We start from the raw sequence: 22,553 nt of genomic DNA on the forward strand, positions 1-22,553 counted from the left end.
TCCGAGTCTTAAAAGTAGTTTTTTTTATCTATTTTTTTTATCCCCTTCGATATGGCGTCACCGTTCATAACGTATTTATTTGACTGTGGATTTTACACCACATTAACATAGAGCAAGTTATCCAGTACATTAATGGAGATATTCACATGAAAGGCGTGATCATTCAATATGAAGATCCTCGCTTTCTGTCATTGTTGTTTCTTAGTTGCAGGCCAAATAAATCGCTCCTTTACGCAAACCTGACAATGTTAGGAAAATTCATCTCTTGAAGCTAGTTTTACTTACGGCAAACTTCGGAGGCATAGCCATCATTGTTAGAGCCACAAAAAAAGCCCCAAGGGCCCCAAAGGGGCAAACGTGAAGTCGGCAAAGTGGTAATTGTGGGAATGCAGGAAGCATATGTTATTGAGATTCTTTATTCTCAATTATCATAGCATTTCATTCTCCTCACTTTTTTTTGCCGTGCAGTAACTCCCACATTATACATCCGATTTACACCGCTCAAATTTCAACTTGCCTCAAAAATTCACGCCTTCTGGGGTATTTATCGTCTAATTCTACATTACTTACAGTATTGGCACAGTTTAACGTTAAACATCAACTTTTCCCCATTCATTTTCAATGGGACTGACATTGAACATTCAAGTTCCCACTTTCCACGCCCACTTCCATACATACAACTGGCCATCATTACCAGCTGTCTTATACTGGTCGCAGGTTCGAATCCCACCTCCGACTGTACAATGCAAATATATCCATGGCAATTATGCTGAGGCACATAAATGTATACAACTGACTATCATAGTTCCACTTTTCAATCTAAATGAATGGAGGGTACTGCATGCCTAGGTGGTGCTATTGGGTGATTTTTCTTTTATAATTTTTTTTTTGCATTTTTCCATTGTATATCATTAGTTCCACTTTTCTATCTAAATGAAAGGTGGGTACTTTCAGATAACACTTTTCATAAGCATTCAACTTAGCATTCAGCTATTAGCATTCAGCTTTCAGCATTCCCACGGAATTTCTGCAGCTATTTTTACTTAATATGAATTCTGGTAGGCGTGTCTGTCATGATTAGACTTATAAAAGCCATTTTAAAAAGAATTGTGGCGATTGTGAGTGGACCATTTAAGAAAAAGTTACTGACAATTTAGCGACATGACATTTGGTCGACACAGCTATTATAAGTACTTTTTAAAAATAAAATAAAATTATTTTGGCTGTCTCCAGTGGTTCTTCAAACATGAACATGTCTAATAGATTTCAGCAGATGTCCAGCAATACATTGCGGAACAATTGAGTTCCCATCATTGCGTATGAGCGCAACATGGCAGCGAAGTCTGATGATTCGCGTATTGACCGAGACAGCAATATTTAGTAACCTGACCTTAACGACACTCGCGTTGACGGCACACCGTCTCATCGTAAGGATGATAGCATCTCCGTTGTTGCCATGGCAATAAACCGGACAGAGGAACAAAGTAAAGCATAGCAGGTAAAAATGAGGCACACGCTTGTCAAATTTAAGAGGACAGATCGAATAATTTTACCCTCCCTTGTTTTGTCGTCTTCTAATGCCCTGTCACTGAGAGAAATCGAGTGTGAGGATCCTACAGTGGGGGAGGGGGGGGAGGAATTCCAGGGGGTGTAAAGGGAAGAGGATCAGAAATCAATTCCCCAGACCCCCGAGTTCATTTCATCAATCAGCGCGGCGCAGATAGAAGAGAACACAGCACCGGCCAGCCTGGGCCGGTGCCAAGCGACTGGCTAATGTCTGTCTCATTTAAATGGAGCACACATTGCAGCGCTTCACACCAGCTCATCAGTCTTTCGCTTCAACATGATCCTCTCCTCAAACTAAAAATGATGCCAAGGCATTTTTTAGGGAAATCAGGATTATGATTCACGACAAATTCTAAGCTACAAATTTATATGTTGGAAATATGCAGCAGAAGGCGATCTTTGTCATTAAAGTATATTTATTTAATCTAAATGAAACACATGGTCCTTTTTTAATGTTTATTACATTACGGCTATTGTATTTTATTTGTGTTTTATTTCCAATGATGCTACAACTTGTAATTTTTGTACATTTTATATATTAATATTGTCAATATTGCTAATTAATATTTTTCCTGTATTTGTTTAATTTAATAAAATATAAAATATGATACGTGTATATGTACCACTAATGAAAACATTTTTATTACAAATAATAAATACATTTATAACATAAATAATAAAAAATACTTTTAATTTAATTTAAAATTCCAATTTCATTGCAATACATTTATTTATTTTAATTCATTTATTAATTTTTTTATACAATTATAAATACAAAAATAATCGAACAATAATGAAAATATCAGTTCTTATATCAATTAAATTTTAATAAAGATTTATGTCATTTAGATTCAATTATTTTATTTAAACTGATGCTACAGTTTAGCGAATACAATTGAAAACTAAATCAAATAACATACAATTAAATATCATGAATGATTTATAATGAAAATGTCGATGTCTGGTATTCATGTGACCGCAATTTGCGCATTGTAACCGCTACGCACCGCGCCACATTTTCTACCTGACAACCAACACAAACTCAGTCTGTGCGTTCATCACGTCCCATCTTAGGCATTTTATATCACGTTGTGGAGAACAAAGGCAAGGCAAATATCTCCTGCTTGAAGGGGCGGTGTTAAAAAAGAAAAAAAGCCTCTTCATTTGAAAACAACTTAACCTGTGCCTCTCGCATGTATAAGTGTGAGTGCAGAAAATAATGAATCATAACCTTCGTGTTGTGGAGGTGACAAGCTGGTGACGTGGGGTTGCAATGAATCCAGACTGGTGCTCCAATCATCCTCAAATAAATGTGTCTCTGCGGTTGAACCCCCCCCCCCCCCCCAAAAAAAAAAAAAAAAAAAACACTGCCTGTACCTTGCACAACTTGCATGATCATAGAAATAGGTGAGAGTAATCTGATGTGCCAATAAAATACAATGGGAAACATGCCCCTATTCTACCATAGACACCTTACTTAGCTCAAATGAGTCTGTTTAGGTTGTACAAATACCGGTGTAATAGAATGGGACTATAATAGCATAATACCGTTTTTTATTTTTTATTTTTATTTTTTAAAAATAAAGGCTTCCTTTCCAGTAAATTCATCATTGGCCTCTTTTATTCCTGGTTACCTATTATAAGCTATTTTGTGATCTGATTGAATTGTACCCAAGGAGTATGCTGACATAAGAATCTCATTTAAAAGAGGGCCTCTTTTCTAATAAATTGCCTCAAAAATATCCTGATACAAGAATCTAGTTCAAGTTGATTGCTACCTTGTACAAACAGTTTATTTATGGTACAGGCAAAGTATACAATAGACTCATGAAAGACTAACAAAAAATGAGAACCTCTTCTTGAATAAACATTTTACCTATCTCAAATACACCTAATTGCTTATACGACTATTTTTTTTGTCTGCACAGTTATATTTTAAAATAAATTGTTACAAGAATGTAATTGAAAATGAGTGCTTACTCTAAAATAAATGCCAGCTAGTCTTTGGTGAAAAAATATATTCTGGCTTCCATCCTTGACATTCATTTGAACGATTCTACTTATAACTTTTGACTTCATGACCATTTTCAGCGTTGTTTGACAAAGTCTCTTTCATAATGCACTGATTAAAAAAAAAAAAGTCCATTAAATTAATAATTTCCATCTTGTGTGTGAATAAAGTAGCTGATGAAGATGAGCAAACGCAATGCCATAGTTCTTTCTTCCCAACATGTACAGTCAGTCGCCCCATTTGAATTAACAGCGTGTTCTGAACCAATTAGCATTCAATGCTCGAATATCGCCATTGGCATTTTTAAATCTTTAATGGCTCTTAATTTTTCATCTTGTCTTGCAAATGTTACGGTTTGTTCACTCGCTTTACCCACGACAGCATTGTTGTCGTCAGATTAAAGCGGAGCGTAATGGCCGCTCGCTGCCGTTAACGAGCGGCGGAAGCTCGCGCCGGATAGTTATGCCAGCAGTAAATAGCCGGTTCATCCGCTAGCTGCTGCGCCGCAACGCCGTGGCATTTTTCACACGAATGCTTTTTATGTCACGGGAATGTCGGCACGGAAGAAAATCCATCACGGCCATTAAAGACTCCCGCCTAGAGCCGCGTTTCGTAGGAACTCTTGCGTTTGTCTTCCGAGTGGCCTTTGCCTCATTTACAGCTTTAATAACTGCGTTTGTTGTATGATAGTTAATGCAAAGCCAAGTGTGTATAATGAACCCCCACTTTCATGTTATACTGCCCCCGGTGGCCAATGTGGGCATGCCAGAATGAGCAGCACAATCAAATGAATTGTAGAAGGAATTAATGATTCTTAAACTTCTTTCCATCTATTTAACTAAGTTATTACTATATGTTTTTATTAAGCATGATATTATTGGATGATTTCAGTGTTCACTAGTATTTTTACTGGTAAAAAGACTTACTAAAAAATAAATGCCATCTCATTAATAAAGATCTTTCCTGAAATTCAAACTACTTGTAGGCCATGGTGGAGACGGTGAACAATCTGCTCCAGCCACAAGCTCAGGGGGCGTGGCGCGAACTAAGCACGGGCGAGCAGCTGCGGGCCGCCACCACACTGCTGGACACGGTCGAACAGGGAGCCTTCGTACTTGCAGACAACTTGCTCAAGACCGACATCGTGCAGGAGAATACCGACAACATACGTGAGTATTTTAGTCTACATGTGTGTCATCTACTTCAGAAAAATAAACGCCTCCCTTCAAAAGTCACCTCCAATTAGCGTTATTGGTGTGAAATTAGTATTTTCGCAAATAATTGATGCCATGCCCCAATGAGTCTCCTGGTGCATCATCCACTTAAGCGAAATAGATGCTCCCTCATCATCATTTTTTGTTTTAACGAAGCTAAATATACTGCTTATATTCCATTTTCATTATCAATTATGATGATGATGTTGATGACTGATTTCCACAAATATTCATACCCCAATTATTTTCCAGGTGCATCAAACACTTAAGGCAACTAAACTCCCCAAATAGACAATTCATATGATTGTTATTTGTGATGAGGTCTGATACAGTATACCATATTTCCTTCAATAACAGAACCCACTTCCCCAAATAATCATACACTTAAGCCGAATAGGGGCCTGCCTCTTTTAGACAACCACCATTATCGCCACTTTTTATAAGGACAAGCAATTTACTGTATTTCCTCAACAAGTGGAGGTCGATAAGCACATCCAGTTTTCATTATTGTGATAATAAGGACTGATATACCGTATTTCCTCAAACATTGCAGTGTCAAAATTATTCACCAGGTTCTTCACCCACTTATAATAGTAAATGCCTTCCTCAAATAGACACCTTAACTGTGTTTTTGAGGACCAATATACACTGAAAATATTTCCTCAAATATTGAATGCCACAATTAGTCACAAGTTGTGTCTTCCACTTCCACTCCATCCAAATAAATGCCTCTCTCCAATAGAATATTTTGTGATCTTTTCCATGGTGGAAATATGTTTCAACCTAGAATCTTCTAGTGAGGGAAATTAGCATCACCCTCCTCTCTGAGTTTTAAGCCCCCCCCCCGCTACCATGGCAATCTAAAAATATAAAATATAGGTCTTGTGGCTCGTAAGGAAGCGGCAGCGAGGCGAATTAATAAAACGGATTTTATTATATCTGCCGCACAATTCATCTGGGTATTAGGGCGAATCCAGGCTCGTTGCGAAGGTGAACAAGACGACAGCGGCTCAACCCGGGGGAGACTTTACAGCTCGCGGCGGTACACTTGTTAATTACGTGCAAGCGACATGTTTACTAGGCCTCGCCTTTCTTGTTTGCAATGTACCGCACCTTCTATAACCAAAATAAGGTGGCCCTGCGACTTGTTATCGATCATTTTTTTTTAGAAATGGCCGTCCTTTGTCTGTGCACTCATCTCGCCCACAGATACTTGCAGATTAGCGTTTTTGCGCAGCCGTGAGGGTGCTTATACTTTTTAGAGTTGCTAAAAAAAATCTGAAACAAAGGCACAGATTCGAGGGAATTGTTAAGATGTTTTGCAGTGTAGAACTAGAGGCCATGCCCCAATTACACTGTAGCTGAATAACTGCCTCCCATTTTAATTATGATACAGTAATACCGTATTTCTTCAAAAAATTGACTCCACACTCAGTAGGTGCATTATTCACTAAAGCCTAATAAACCCCTCTCTTAAATAGATGCCTCCTATGATCACTAATGGGTATAATGACCTAGATACAGTATTTCCTGACAAAAATGGATGCCATACTCAAATAAGTTATAAGAGGCAAAAATAAACGTCTCCCTCAAATCGATGCTTCCCGTTATCCATTGGTGTTCTTGTACCACAACAATTTTACAGCATTTCCTCAAATAAAACAAACCTCGTCCCAATTAGTCACAAAGTGTGTCATCATTAGTGGTAATGATGACCAATATATGACATGATATATCCCCCCAAAGGGTCACTTGATCGATGATCTACTTAATCAAATAAACTTAGACCTCAAATAGACACCTCCATGAATTATTGCTGGTTATAATGACATCCTCAAATAATTTATGCCATACTCCAAGAAGTAACTAGTTAGAAGCCCCTCATCATTATCGGCGGTAATGATGACCAATATCCTGTATTTCCTCAAATCATTGAGGCTTAATTGTGTGTGCAGAGTTGGAGGTTGCGCGGATGAGCACCGACGGGAATTTACCTGACCTGAAATTCCCCCAAACTGGTGGACAGGGCAGCTCCATCCACCTGTCGGCCAACACGCTAAAGCAGCATGGAAGAAATGGCAAGTACCTGTTGAGCCTATTGTGCCCTATTGGACTGTATCCTGCCCTATCAAGTTGTATCGCATGTGTCTATTGTACTGAATATTAATCGGAATTGAATGTTGAATGTTAATTTGTCTCCTATGACTTCCTGTGTATCCTATCGTAGCCTATTCATATCATGTCATGTCCTGTCCTATTTCATCTTGCCATGTCTGATCGGATCCAATCTTATCCAATCACATCTTGTGTATTTAGCAAAATACCGTGTCTTTTCCTGTCCTACCAAAAATCGTATTTTACTGTATCCTACCATCCATCCATCCATCCATCCTTTTTTTTTTTACTGCCTATCCTCATTATGGTTGAGGAATTGACACCATGGACAACTACAGGGCACATATACATAGAGAAAAAACATTCACATTCTCAATGGCTTGGGCAATTACGTATATAAATAGCGTGGTATAATAGCAGGACAAGCTCAACACTGCAGTCCTTCCTTTTAGCCGCCTTCTAGTCCAATTAGACTTGAATGGACATGGAAGAACACAAATGGACTTGTGAAGTCCACCTGCATCTAACGGTGTGCAAATGAGGTGCTTACATACAGCAAGAACAATGCCATTTTTAGAATGCATTCAATGCAAATGCAGTCGCCACTCAGCGGGATAAAAAAAAAAAAAGCCGTCGATCTCGCAGGGCGGCGGGATATATTTCCTGCCGCCATCCAGTGTTATATGACCCAAATTGTTTTCCTTTCATCTAGCAGAGCGATCGAAGTCGCGGTGGGGGGTAACTTTGCCGTTGAAAAGTGAGACGGAGGGAGGAAGTGGCGAGTGAATATGAATGAGCGCGGGAGGAGATGATCAACAAGGAAAATGGCTCTCTTTGTCATCAGAGCCAATGTATGAGTGGTCGTCGCAACGTGCAATTTCAAGTAATTGTTTGTTGATGCGAGGATGGTTTTCCATTTTTTTGTTGTCACCGTACAGAATTGCCTCTGTTACCCTGGTCTTATTGTGAGCAGTTTAACCGCTCGTCTCTTTAGATTCTTGGTGTTAATATGTCCTTTCACGGATACGAGTAGGAATCACAATGAGGTCATGTTTCACACCGTTGTTCAACATCCGTTGTCCATGCATTCTTACTCAAAATGTACTTTGCAAAATGTGGTGCACAAGGTTCAAATTGAATTGGTTTTGTTTTATCTTTTTATATTGCTTTATGATGAACTGTTAAGCTGACATCAGTTTTTGCATTTGTCAAATGGAATCCAACCGTTCACTGCCGTTGACGAATATATATATATATATATATATATATGTCACGGACAACTTTCAACCGGTAGTCGCTCAGGAGGGTCTCACCCAGTTCATCTGTGTATATCAAGTTTGTAAGCCACTGTAGAAACTAACAGTTCCCTGTAAATGGCAACGTTAAAGTGTGGGATTAAAAGTAAACTCTGTTCTGAGTTGACATTGTTCTCGGTCGTATCGCAGGCGAAATCCGCATCGCTTTCGTGCTCTACAAGCACATCGGCGTGTACTTGTCCACGGAGAACGCCAGCATGAAGTTGGGCAGCGACGCCATGGCAACCAATTATTCCGTCATCGTCAACTCGCCGGTGATCACGGCCGCCATCAATAAGGACGCCAATAAAGTCTACCTCTCCGACCCGGTCATCTTCACCATCAGACACCTACAGGTACGTGTAGAAGAAGAACTGAATTGCTTTTCAAATGTATGTTTTACTTATTAAATGTTAAACAATACATTTATTATTACAATAGACTGTTAAAATTCCTGTTGAAAATTATTATGTAGGGGGTGTTAACCTTTAAAACGCAACACAACAGGAGGCTTCAGCGTTTTGGCGTCAAACGTCATCTTCAAATGCCCGCTCTGACTCCCACAGCAATCCGAGGAGAACTTTAACCCCAACTGTTCGTTCTGGAGCTACTCCAAGCGCACCATGACCGGCTACTGGTCCACGCAGGACTGCCGCTTGCTGGGCAACAACAGGACGCACACCACCTGCTCCTGCACCCACCTCACCAACTTTGCCGTCCTCATGGCCCACGTGGACGTCAAGGTAGGACTTTTGGAAAGCGCTGCCATCCATCAGTTGCTAGTTCATAACCTCAGATCAGAGTCACGCCTTGTTTATTCATCAGAAAACAGAATGGGAAACTATATCGATCCTCATTGTAACCATAATGGAGGGAGGCGCTTGCGAACCAAAGCATTCTGTGTGCAAAGTGTGGCACGATGAAAAGGAAGTAATCTTTTATAGCTCAAAGACTCGCTCTCAGCATGAAGCCAATCCAATTGGCAACGCGTAAATCTGCCTGTACGGGTTTGAAATACAGCCAGGAGTCGTGTGACCCGGGCCGCCGATTTATGACGGGCGGAACAGCTGTCGGGATGGCATCCGTGTTGCGAACCGACTTTGCGCACCTTTTGCCGTCCTCGCCCTATTGTCATCGCCGCCTCCAACGTACATGCAAACAAAGGCAACCTTGACTGTCCTTTGGCGTCGTCGCCTCGCTCCAACGCCGCCGCGGTGGAGGTACTCCGGCGATGACAGTGATGGATGCTCCCCAAATATCACCCTCTCCATCATCCGCTGGGATGTGGCACTGATTTAGACTTACTGGTTCGTCGAGAACAGTGGCACTTAGCGCTAGCTCCATGCCTCCCCCATGGGCTTATCCTACCTGCTCTATATTTCTTGAGAGTCAATTTCAAAGAGCTGTAGTCACAAATGGTCACAAATGGAGCGTTTGAATTTCAAAAGTGGCCATATTAGAGGGGTTTTAAAGGAGGCTTTTCAAAGCAGCGCCAAGTGAAAAAAGAAGGAAGCTTCCACTGTATGACTTGTTGTTAGACATTTATACCATATTCCTAATATAGTGGCCAGGTGCATCAGCAGCTGAACAATAAACTCCTCCCTCAAATAGACACCATGCATAATTGGTTCTAATGAGAACCAAGGGACCATATTTAATAGTGTTTGTCTTTTGAATAGACATCATTCCCCAAGTAGTCACCACGTGCGTCATCCATTGAAAAATAAACGCCTCCCTTCAATATAAACCCCAATTAGTGTTATCAATCATATTTACCCAGTAACGCGTGTGCCCTGACATAAAATAGAAGCACAAGCCACTGAAGAAAAAACACCTCCAGGAAATAGTCGCTGCGCTTAGTTATACTTGGGTATTTACTTAAGTAGTTGCCATTGACAATTAATCACCAAATGGCTCAAAAACAAACACGTCCCTCCAATTGACAGCGCCCATTATATTTAATGAGAACAGTAAAGCATATTCTCTCTGATACACAGCTATCGTCACAAGTGTGGCATTTCAATTGCAGAGGCTCTCTTTTTGTGGGGTTTAAAAAAAAAAGGGTTTAAAAAAAGAGGGATGTTCAAGGTAGTGTCGGCTGAAAAAGGAAACTTCCACCACATGGTTTGTTGTTTGACATTCACCCAATGCCCGTGCACCTCTTCAAGAAATGCAGAATGTTAAAAAGCTTTAAATCCCACGGCCAAATGTGATTATTTATCACCAATTTCAAACATCTCGCCGCGCTTCCGTCTCCAGGCTCGGCGACGGGACGTCTCAAGGTTATCGCCGTTGGCGTCACATCAAAAGCACTCGCGTCGCACAAGCCGAAAAATTATCGTTCCAAAAGGAAGAGACATGTAATCTGGACGACACAGTTATGTTTACGCGGGATTTGTTTACGCAGCCATGAGGGAAAGACAATCAGAGTAAATACGGGATTCGCAATCGGAAAAAAGTTTATTTTTCTTCGAAGGACAGCAGAAGAATGCCTACTTACAACTAAAATGGCGGACTTTCTGTGCCTTTTTGTTCACAGCTTCCTAAAACTTTTTGGTGTCTTCTTGTGACAGATTACAGCCAAATTTAATGTTAAGATGTTTTGTTTGTTTGTTTTTTGGTTGGCTGGTTGGTTGGGGGGGATTTTAAATAGCGCTACTGAGCCAAAATGGCTGTTTCATACCAAAATGGCTGACTTCCTTAGAGATTTTTTGGGGTCTACCCATGACCGACATGCTTACTATGCTGTATATCTTATTTTGTTCTAACTGACTTTGTCTGTTTGTTTGTTTTTTGGGGTAGTTTCTAGGAAAGTATCCTTTACAAATGGCAGATGTCTTGTGTCTTTTTGCACATGTGTTTTTGAGACATTTTCATCCATCCTACAAGACAGACATGCCCAAAAAATCCTGTGTTGCTGTGTGTACATACAGTATACAATATATTTCCCAAAGTAGCATTGGGGCTTGTGTGACATTGAGTGAATGCCAGAAAAATGACAGCCACCCGCTTTCAAGACCCCTCGATGGACTCCCATCATGGAGGCTTTTTTGCGTGAGGTGAGGTGCAGATTGCATCATTTGGCTCCCCGCCTGAGCTGAGCCCCCGCCCCAACCCCCGCTCCCTCCCAGCAGAGTCATAGTGGCTCGCGGCCATCATCCACCTCCAAGAATAAAGAAATCGTTTCACAGTAAATCCATCACCGAGGTGTAGATACACTCACTGCCCTTCACTGTGTTTCTGCAGCAGCCTTCCCCCTGTGCATTCTTTTTTTTTTCTTCATTCGATTGAAGGTGAGAGTGTGATGGATAGAGCTTGTACAGCTCGCTAGGCCCGGAGACCTCGGGCTCCTCGCTCTCACAATGCTATGAAGCTAGCGTCGCCCAACGCATCAGCCTTGCACCCACAGAGCGTGGCGACACTAACAGCTTTCTGCTGCAAGCCAGTGTTTATTAAGGGCGAGGCATCAAACTTTGCCGTGATAGTCTGCTCACATGCATTGATGTCTTTCCAGCATTTGTGTTGAAATTTGCTAGCAAAGGGACAAAATCTGGAGTAGTAGTTTGCTCTCTTTTGAAGACTTTTTCATTTCTTAAATCAATGCCCAGCAGCCTGAAAAAGAGGACTCACCCTCTGGGAAATTAAGGCGCCTCAAAAGCTGACCGGAGTATTTGGAAGCAGTAATTATGTTTCGTTAATAAATCAAGACGTCACTCCCTTAAGCTTCATACTTGGGAACAATCTTTAAAAATATATTTTGGCATTAGCATCATGATCGCAAGTTGTCAGGTAATGATGCAGCATCCAGATGGGAAATCCTCAGGCAATCTCTGCATGGCTTTTAAAAATATTTTTTCCAAGATTTATGCATGGTAACATATATTAGAATCATCTGCCACGCCACCAAAATTTATCAGGGTACTTTTTCATTTCACATATTTGCAAGTTGAGTTAATAAAGAGATAAACAACGTTTCTGACACCATTGGATCATTAATCACGGCCCAGGTCGAATCGACGAGGAATATTATTGCGAGAAAACCTCAAAACAGGAAGAGGGTTTATTTATTTATTTACTTATTGTTCTCTGTACCAGAACACGGACCCAGTTCACGACATTCTTCTGGATGTCATCACTTGGGTGGGCATCCTCCTTTCGCTGGTGTGCCTGCTGGTCAGCCTCTTCACCTTCTGCTTCTTCCGCGGCCTCCAGAGCGACCGCAACACCATCCACAAGAATTTGTGCATCTGCCTTTTCATCGCAGAGTCCCTCTTCCTTGTCGGGATCAATCGGGCCGACCAGCCGGTAAGACTCGGCGTCCTTGAAATAGCTTGCTATTTATTCATGTCTATTTTAGATAAATGTTTTATTTTCCTGTGAGAGAAATGACGTGAAATTAAGTTACATATAGCATAGTGTTAATAATGATAATAATCATAATAATGTTTTTATTTGTTTTCCCTCAACAACCATTATTTTGAGGTCTTTTTCCCCTTTATATTACAAAAGCATGCAAGTAGTTTCAAATCAAGATAAAAAAATTCAAAGTGATTTTAAAACTTTTTTTTTTTTTTTAAATCAAATATCTTAGGGTGTGATCAGTGAGCCCCTTGTGTCATTTCTGTACCTTAAGTATGTATCTCCTGCATTCAAAGAAATGATTTTTTTACCTTCCATAAGATTTTATGGGTGCGATTCATGGCTCTCTCACGGAGCACAATTAATGTCCACTCAAGCCTTTACACATTTAATTGAATCAATTTCAGGGACAAAATAAGCTAGTAATGTTCAACTGCGCACATAATTAGTCAACGCTGTGTACGCATTATATAATGTTAGAGACGGGGCACCGATTTTAGCATTGCACCTTAACTGCTCCCTTAACCAGTGGCGGGCATTCACTACCTGAGTTTTTAGTTGAGACTTCACATTGATTGTCCAGTCGCTATTATAATAACTATTAATACGATGCAAAACCACAAATGTGGTTACAGCAGGTAACCATATATCATCTGGAGCAGCTAAAAAAATCAGCATTTATTTAATTGTGTGACAAAAACAAAATGTAAATTTTTCCCTGCCCTATTCCAGATCGCGTGCGCCGTCTTTGCCGCCCTGCTGCACTTTTTCTTCCTGGCGGCATTCACGTGGATGTTCCTGGAGGGTGTGCAGCTCTACATCCTGCTGGTGGAAGTTTTTGAGAGCGAGCACTCACGTCGACGCTACTTCTACATGGTTGGCTACGGGGTCCCGGCACTCGTTGTGGCCGTCTCGGCCGCGGTGGACTACCGCAGTTACGGCACGGACAGAGCGTAAGTAGAACATATAAAATTGATACCTGACTCAAATAGACGGACAAAATACGTACGTCGTCTACATGATTAAATCGCATTTTCGTTTATGAGGACCAGTATCAACAATTTCCTAAAAATAGACGCTGCACCCCAATTAGTTGGCAGGTGTAGCTTTTATTGAAAAAAATAAACGCCCTATTTTCATAAAATAATGAGGACCGATTTACTTTTTTTTTCTTACCCTGCACCCCATTTATTCAACAGGTGTGGTTCTTCTTAAGAAAAATAAATGCCTTCTTTTATTTTTTTGTAAAAGACCTATATTTCTTCCAAACAAAAAAATAATAATTGTGGACTGCTTTAGTTATTTCCTCAAATAATAGAAACCATGTCCCATTTAGTCTCTAGGTACATCATCTACTTAAAACAAATTAATGCCTCCCTCAAATAGACACCTCCATTTTCTCTTATGAAGACCAATGCAACCTATTTTCTCTAATTAATACCACACCAAAATTATTCACCAATTCATCTTCATTATAAGAAAATTATCTGATTATCACTTAAAATGAGGACTTGTATACCGTATTTTCTCAAATAATTGGCACGCTCTCAATTAGTGTCCAAGTGAGTTATCCATTTAAAATAAATAGATGCCTCCCTCAAATAGACACTTCCCTTATCTCTTGTACCCTCTTTTCTAAAATTAACGCCATAGCAACATTATTTGCCAGGTATAGTATGCCATCTGTGTAGCAAATAAATGCCTCCCTCAAATAGACTCTTCCTCTTATTGCTTATAATGACATTCAGCATACCCTATTCCCTGTGATAGGTGGCATGCAGTTAGCGTCCTGCTAATGGCACACACAAGCTGGCAAGTTTTGAGCCTCAGTTGGTGGTGACGGATGGCGGTGATTGCTTGCCACCCTCACGTGAATAATTAACGCTCGCCACCGGTGGAACAATTACACCAGACTGTTGAGGGATGAGGGGAGGTTTTGAATGACTTGTTACCTTCACTAAAGAATAGCCTTTGTCGCTTCGCTTCAGATTGGTGCTGTGGAACTCTTTAGTAAAAAGCCCCCGGGCAGGAGCACACGGTTTTGAGCGGCCCACGTTTTTCTCCCCAGTTTCTCAAGGCATACGCGTTGGAAAAAGTAGCACGGTGGGTGAGAAACTTGGGAGAGAAACTTGATGCTCTCCAAAAGTCAAAGACAAACCGGTGGAGGCTGAAGATGATGACATGCCTGCAGCTCCCGCCGCCCACCAAGTCGTTAAATCTGTCTGTGATCTGAGGAAGGAGGCAAAAATGAACAACACAACCTTCCGCATGATATATAACGGCGGTGCACGCGGTGGCGCGCTTTGAAGAGCTGCCAGCGCATCTTTTTGTTTGCGCCTTCTCCTCTTCGTTACGCCGTCCGTGTGTGTTTTTCTCTGGGCCATCGTCTCAGGGAGAGGCATCAAGCCCTGTCACTTCTGATAAAGTAGTCTCTCTCGTTTTCAAAGCGCCGTCGAGCCTTTAGGAGACAAAATGCCGAACCTGCGTAAACACGTTGTTTGCACGACTCTCAAATTCATCGTCTGTTTTCCTGTAGGAATCCGTAGTGCCGCCTGTTCCGTGGGAACTGAGCCTAGCGTCGGGGCTCTATTTCTTCAACTCACAGTCCAGTTTGAGTCCTGACCTTGAGTGGTTTTGGTGCCTTCTTTCTATCCTATGTTGATCGTAGCCGACTGGGGACTTGTCAGTCCTTGCTGTCAGTGACCAAAGCTAGTAACGTGTAAGATTGATTCCCAGACAAGTCCTTTGACCAAGAATAATAAGGGTTGTTGCCCGCCCGTCTGGGTTAATTTGCTTTCAACCACTTGCCTTACCTGTCATCTGACAGAGAAAATGAATAGAAGTTTTGCTTTGGTTTGTTTGTCCAACTTCAGTCAGTCATCTTCAACAAAGAACAGAATTCTCGCTTTGTTTGATTGAAATCATTTTAATATAATTGCTTCTGGTGATAAGTTGCTGGCCTTGGACTGGTCCCCAGTAGGGTGCACGTAATCAGACAAGCATTCCCGACCACAGTCAATGAGCGGAAATTGAGCCTCACTATCAGTTATCCCAACTATAAACATTAGGGTTCATTTTTATACAGGTCTCTTGACTGAGGATGTTAACTGTTCCCTGGGACGTGCGAAGGAAGTCATTTTCCACTCACCAAAAATGGAGGTGTCTATCTGCAGCAAGCAGAGGAGATTAGACAATTAATAATTCAACCACAAGCCATGAGTCACATTCCATCTCCGTGCATCTGTCAGCTCTCTGCGTCTTATTTTTGTGCTTCTTGTACTTCTTCTTCAATCTTCTTCCTCTTCTTCTTCTTGTTCCCTGTTATGAGGTAGGAGGTCACGGGGCCGTGCGGTTTCATTATTGTCGTAATTGCGGCGCCTACACAGAGTTGTCGGAGCTTGTAAGACGCTTTGTCGCCGGGGTTTAACGGGCGCACGCGCGGGTCCGGGTCGAGGTCGAACCAATTCCTTTGGAGTGATACAGTCGGGATTCAATTTGGGACTAATTGAATCGTCCATAAATTATCATCTGTGACGGTAATTTGCTACCTTAACCCGGCAAATTGAAAGCGAATCAGGCTGAGCTTTGGTCTTCATCAGCCTTTATGTTGGTCCATCGGCCATTTTTTCGCTTTGTCGGCCAATTCAATAAACCTTAGTGCCTACTAGAGAGGCAGACCCTAAAAAGATTTTTTTTTCTGCAGGGGAGACATTTTGTCAAAGATTGCCCTCTTAATCCTAACACCAATTAGATAAGAATTAGTTTTGGGTTTGTTTGTTTTTAATGTAACTTTTAAGAGGTATTTTACAAGGTAAGTCTTTTTGATATCACAAATTCCTCATGAATTTTGATATCACATGTTTTTTCTTTAGAAATCTTTACCTGCTTAGCTTGTGTTGATCTATATAGAATGTTTCCAAAACACAATTTCAAATTTTTGTATGTATTACTCTCATTGGGAACATCCCTGATCCAAGCTTTGGTTAATGGACCCACAAAGGTGCCTGGACCCTGGTTTGAGAACCACTGCCGTATAATGCTGCTAACATCCTTGTCTATGCTTGTCATCGCAGTTGCTGGCTTCGCCTTGACACATACTTCATTTGGAGTTTCATCGGACCGGCAACCTTGATAATTATGGTAAGTGTGACCCACCCCCAACCTTGTGTTCATTAACCCTACTTAGCCTGCGGGTCGCCGCATAAACGGCCCACTCAGATCCTTTTTTCCCCCCCTCTCTGCCCTGTTGAGCGCGCGGACCCCACCGGCGGGCACGCAGCCGTCAAGGAAAACGAATGAGGGGCGCGGAGAATATATTGCAGTGTGTCACCCCACCGCAGTTGCCGGCGGAGACCAATCGTAGGCAGAAGGCGGCGAAGGAGAGTGAACTCGCAGTGTTACAGTAATCCACACTGCGATTAGGATTGATCCCCCCCCCACCCCCACCCCGACTCCGCTACCTTTCTCCGTCGTCATCCTGTTTCCTCGCCTCGCAGACACGCACAGAGAAGGCCATTGTGCCATGATAACCACACAATGGCTCATTTTTTCTGTTTTCTGAAGATCGTTTATTGATCGGACCGCTTTAAACCTGCAGTTTGGCTCAACTGGTCACGGCAAGGCATTAAGATGGAATCACTGGCAAGTGGACAACTTCTTTGCTGCTTCTTTGACCTGGTGAAGAGTCCCAGGATATGATCTTCAATTTCAACCGGGCTTGTTTAATTTGCCACAAATCTGAAGTGATTGCTTATTCCACAGGTTAATTGTACAGACGCTCCCCAACTTACGAACGAGTTACGTTCCGAGCGATCGTTCGTAAGGTGAATTTGTTCGTAAGTTGCTTCAGTGCTATATTTTGTATTATAATTTATGTTTAAAGAGAATATGTACAGTACTGTACTACGTATGTTAGAGAGAGAGAGCGAGAGACACACACAGTATGTACATGTACGTAATAAGATAAATAAAATGAAGTTTAACTTACTTTTGGAAGATGTACTCGATGCTTAAGGATTTGATGGAGGAGGAGGAGGAGGATTTTATATCATGAGAGGTTCTTCGTCGTCGCTGGAATGGGCTTCAAAAGTTACTTCCTCCTCCGTAACTTCAATGTAGGAAGAAGTTGAGGGTCGAGGAGAAGAAGATGAGGGTTGATGAGTATCTTCCTTGGAGGATTTACTAGAAACTGGCCGAAAGAAGCGATCTAACGACGATTGCACAGTTTTCTTCTTTTTTCATCATAAATGATGCGGTAGCACTGTATGGCATCATTCAATTGATTTGCAAACTTTGTGCAACGTTCAATATTTGGGTCTTGCTGCTCGAAGAGTGCGATGGCTTTATCTATGAGCGACAGGCGTTTCTTCTTCTTCTTCCTCCTCCTCGACACGTTGCTGAGCCTCCAATGCTGGGTGAGCTCTCACAGCGCCAAGCGTCGGTATTAGCGGCGGAAAGAAGCACTACAGTACTCGGAAAAAGGTGCGCAATACAAAATCTAACTTACAGCATCTCTTTCCGAACCTTTTTTGACATGCGCACAGACATGTTCGTATGTACCGTTGTTCGTAACTCGAATGTTCGTAAGTAGGGGAGCGTCTGTACCTTCTTGTGTGCATCAAACCAAAATGGATGACTTCCTGTTCAATTTTGAGCATGGGTCTTTGGAATTTATTACATTCGTCCTGACATGATAGACATACCCGCTGACTTTTGTGGCGACTGGTGCCAAGGTCAGTTCTCTTAAAATGATTTTTTTCCCACCATGATACAATATCTTGCAAACGTTATTCGTTAGTCGGTGTGATAATAGTAATCAGTCATTCCAAGCTTATTCATGGCCTTTCGTGCTTGCCTTCAATCTCACCTCTGCGGATTAACAGACATGTCGGAAAACATCCTGGCTTCATCCCACTTGGATGATCTACAGCAGCAATCTTCCTGCCCGGCTGTGACTCACTTGCTAAATCCTGACATGCACGTCGTGCACGCTCGTCACGCTCCAGTTTTGGGCGGAATCGCGCAACGACAACAAAAAAACATCCCCGCGCTTGCCTCGTGACGCATTCCTTTCTCTCGTCAATGTACCAAGGAGAATATCAATGTTGGTGTGCTGGAGCACAAATCCAATTAAAACAGCTTGAGGTGCTCCTAAATAAGGGCTCAGGAATCCTTAGAATTAGCTCAACATGGATGGTGTACAAATAGGTTTTGTTTTTGTTATTTTGTTTGCAAGCCATTTGGGCTTTGCTGAATGAAGAATGTTCCAATTTGCCACCTCTGTTCCAAAAAAATACCTAAAATTACAAAGCTACAAAAAAGAATGTCCCATTGAATCGTGCCTTTTATTCTGGCCAATCTGTGTGTCATTAATTCGTTCGTTTTTGAATTGACACATGAGCACACAAAAAACACAGAATTTTTAGGTAATTATTTTTATTATTTTGTCTATGTATTTTTTTCATTTTAACTCGTTTTTTTCTGGGAAAATGGAAAGAACAAATGATACAAAAATTAAAAACCCATTGAAAATTATCTTTTTGACTCATATAATTAAAAACATTGCATCCTCTGTTTTTGTTAATAATCCATTCCAGAAAGTCTATGCACAAAATCCAAAGCAGTTTTCCGATCGGAAATCATGTAAATCCTATTAATAAGTTCCAGACACTCAAAAATATGAACAAAAAATGTATTTGTTAGAGAATAACTGCGTATAAAACACATTGAGAAGAAAAAAAAGACTCAGTGACTAAATTACCATTTAACATCACATTTATCTTTATTAAAGGTAAAATGGCAAATACAAACATGAGGGGAGTTTTTTCTTAAACACGACAGTGATTGTCATCTTATTTCCTCGCCTTATTTATCAGATGGGTGTGACCCTAACTGTAAAAAGAGTGCAACAGACGGCAAGTTTTATGACCAACTCAAGACAATGACAAGCCTGCTCGGCAACACTTGGACAAGGAGCAGCATTGACAAAACTGTCAAAATTAGGCCTTCAAAATAAAAGCATGCCAGTATGAATTGAATTGCCTTATGATTATTAATCTTTCTTGAGCTGCAATGTGGCCCAAGAAAGTGTGGTCAAACTATGTCATTATATTGCATGCTTTTATTTTGAATTTCTGACTTTTGACAGGATATGTGATCCGAAAATTCAGGTGATGTACAAAAACAGGGACAAAATTATGGGGGGGAAAAAATCTTGAAAAAAACGTAATCATATAGGAAAACGGAGGCTCTACTGTATATCAATGTTGGTTTCATGCTTTCAAGGTTTATTTTTGAAATTTAAATCTTGCTACCTCCGCTCTCACAGTCAAAGCATGCAGCAACACATCATACCTTTTACCATTTTCCACTATGGTGCCTCGCTCCTGAAAGTAGATAAGTGTGTCCAATTTTGTACATCCTTTCTCTTAGAAGTCCACACGCTGCATTAAAAATTAATCCAATAGAATACGATTCATATTTGATGTGAATATTTCAGGCCAAAGTAGTTAGTGGAAAACAGTCAGTCTAACATTTTACTTTAACGGCAGTTTATGGCGAATGAGTGTGGATATTTTCTTGTGTAGACTTTGCTTATGGCAATTTCCAGAAGGGAAGAAGTTGGTGTCTTTGAGGTGCGTCTCAATGCTGTTTTTTTCTTTCTTGTGCGACTACGATGAGATGCGTATGAATAAGTCAGGTGGAAGGGCTCGCTCTTACAAGTACGCATCTGTCATCCTTGGCCGCATTCGTTCAGGGTGGTGGGGTGGGGCCCTTGTACCATCATAGAGGTTTCGTAGGATTTTGCGCTCTGTTTGGCAAAGTGGGGGGCGGGCAGGCAGGCAGGCAGGCAGGCAAACTTTGCGCTCCAAAGTGGTCTGATTTAAAATGAATAGATGCGTCTCGGCTTCTTCCCCGCAGCTCAACGTGATCTTCCTGGGCATTGCGCTCTACAAGATGTTCCATCACACGGCCATCCTCAAGCCGGATTCCGGTTGCCTGGACAACATCAAGTAAGAGCACTTGGATCGCACTTATTGTAAATGTCTCCCTATTTTTATCCCATTAGCAAGGACTAGCACTTTGAAATGGCCCTACAGGAGCTTCCTTTAAACTCCTTGTGGTTAATGAAGCCGTGGTGCAGCCTGTGTTCTTTGCTTTTGATCATTTGACCCCTAAAAATATGAAACTGACAATTTATTAGGCTGTCATTGATTAAAATGGTGGGACACCAACTTTCCACATCAAAGTCTATGTTCACGGCACGCTAACCCACCAACTAGATTAAAAAAAAGCCTTTAATAGGTTACAAAAGCTACCAACTGTGGATACATCATGTTCCCAAGCTCTTTTATGGAGCCAGGAGTGATGCAATAAGTAAAAAGATCAGTGGACCAAATTGTGTTAACTCACTCACTGCCATTGACGACTATAGACGTCAAAAATTCATGTGATATGACTATTTCTATTAGTTTAACAATTTTTCATTTCATTTCATTTTTTAATGAAAACCTATATTTTTGTTTTGTACATTAATAACAGATATAAAATTATCATGTGATTAATTATGATTATACGCTCCTTATTTTATTTATTTTTAAATGAGGCCCATCAGGCGATTAAATTGTTTAAATTGTAATTAATCGCATGACTTCACTATTTATTTAACGATTAATCCCAAATTTTATATCTGTTCTAAATTTACAATTAAAAAATCTGGGTTTTCATACGCTTGTTAGCAAAAGTGGATTATTTTTTTTAAACTAATAGAAATAGTACAAATGAATTTTTGACGTCAATAGCCGTCAATGGCAGTGAATGAGTTAATAGGCATAAATTAATCTTACCTTGGTGGCTAACCAGCAAAAGAAGCATTGTACCAATCCAATTTCAACAAAACAGCCAGAGATCTTCTTCTTCTTTCATTTCCTTCTTCTTCTTGTTCTTTCTTTTCCTTCTTGTTCTTCTTCTTCTTTTTTTTTCTGTTTATCGGTGGATTGAAGGCAGTTTAGAGCAGCTAGCTCTATCAAAGACAAATATATACAAACATTATGGCACGTTATAGCATACAACAAAATTCAATGAGGAACTAGTATACAATAAAAATAAAATACATAATAAAATAAAACCAAAGCACCAAATTTTGAATGTAACGATGTCGGACAGTCGGCGCACACCCTCATTGATGCTCTCAAGCTGCGATTCCAATTTTGATCCCCCGAGCCTTCCTCTGTTCCCCTCCGACGCATTGTGTCATGTTCCCGCCGTTATGATTTATAACAGCGAGCTCCCCTAATGCGCCTTAAGCCGCGCTCCTAACGTGACTTCAAAACAGTCAGCGACGTTCCGTGTGACCACGAGAAAATTGGCAGCCCTCATTCATATCTGACAGATTTTTTTTTTTTTTTTAAGGCAAAGCCCATTACTCAGAGAAATGACAGCAACTGTGGCGCCAATCTGTGCTTGTATTTCATCATGACCAAGTCAAGGTTGTTCCGCTTTGTGTGTAAACATGAATGGCACCTTATTTGTCGTCGGGATGTTCAGCTTTTTTTTTCCCGCGTTTGGATTTTTTTTAATATGATTTGTTGCGAGAGCTGTTTTTGCTGTCACGCTTTGTGTCACAATGTCATCACGCTGCTTTACTTCATTCTGTTTCTCTTTCTCTTGTGTTCTTCTTTTGTCATTTTCATCTTGATTTTGTTTGTCTTTCCTCATTTTAGCCACCGTTATTACGACGGCTGTGTTATTGTAGAGTTGCACTGGTAAGACGCAGTATTTCCTCAGTGTAGATGACAATGGCTGTTGTGTCTTGATGTGTTTTTCCCCTCCCTCGTCTTCCAAGGATGATGTATTGGATGTTTTTGCTCCTAAGCTCCCCCTACAGTTGAGAAGTGTGCTTTTTACACACAATACAATGAGTTTATTTTTGTTTAAAAAAAAAAAAGTTAGCATTTAATTTTCTTTTATGTCACTATTTTGTCCTTCTCCTGT

At 40.8% G+C, this 22,553-nt stretch overlaps 1 protein-coding gene and 1 long non-coding RNA gene across 24 annotated transcripts in view; one reads left to right on the forward strand and one right to left on the reverse strand.

Moving 5' to 3' along the window:
- The window catches only part of LOC144034722 (adhesion G protein-coupled receptor L3), a 116,967-nt gene that overhangs the window by 80,923 nt on the left and 13,491 nt on the right, over nt 1–22,553 (forward strand). For 11 of the 22 annotated variants that reach the window (XM_077543692.1, XM_077543711.1, XM_077543690.1 and 8 more), the window contains 9 exons: nt 4,563–4,746; nt 6,747–6,869; nt 8,352–8,557; nt 8,768–8,944; nt 12,297–12,506; nt 13,293–13,513; nt 16,634–16,700; nt 20,481–20,572; nt 22,283–22,324. In XM_077543692.1, coding sequence (XP_077399818.1) covers nt 4,563–4,746; nt 6,747–6,869; nt 8,352–8,557; nt 8,768–8,944; nt 12,297–12,506; nt 13,293–13,513; nt 16,634–16,700; nt 20,481–20,572; nt 22,283–22,324 — 1,322 coding nt within the window. The remainder of the gene's footprint in view (nt 1–4,562; nt 4,747–6,746; nt 6,870–8,351; nt 8,558–8,767; nt 8,945–12,296; nt 12,507–13,292; nt 13,514–16,633; nt 16,701–20,480; nt 20,573–22,282; nt 22,325–22,553) is intronic. The other 11 variants (XM_077543709.1, XM_077543710.1, XM_077543694.1 and 8 more) reach the window with 1 other exon arrangement.
- LOC144034724 (uncharacterized) lies at nt 19,317–22,302 on the reverse strand. Of its 2 annotated transcripts, none has more exons than XR_013288276.1 (3): nt 21,697–22,302; nt 21,407–21,582; nt 19,317–20,558 (listed from the first exon to the last, which is right to left on the reverse strand). It is a non-coding gene; the product is annotated as an uncharacterized LOC144034724 (long non-coding RNA). The 2 variants fall into 2 exon arrangements; XR_013288275.1 differs by having other exon boundaries at nt 21,737–22,299.

This window comes from Vanacampus margaritifer, chromosome 15 (genome assembly GCF_051991255.1).
Source record: "Vanacampus margaritifer isolate UIUO_Vmar chromosome 15, RoL_Vmar_1.0, whole genome shotgun sequence".
NCBI classification, from domain to species: domain Eukaryota; kingdom Metazoa; phylum Chordata; class Actinopteri; order Syngnathiformes; family Syngnathidae; genus Vanacampus; species Vanacampus margaritifer.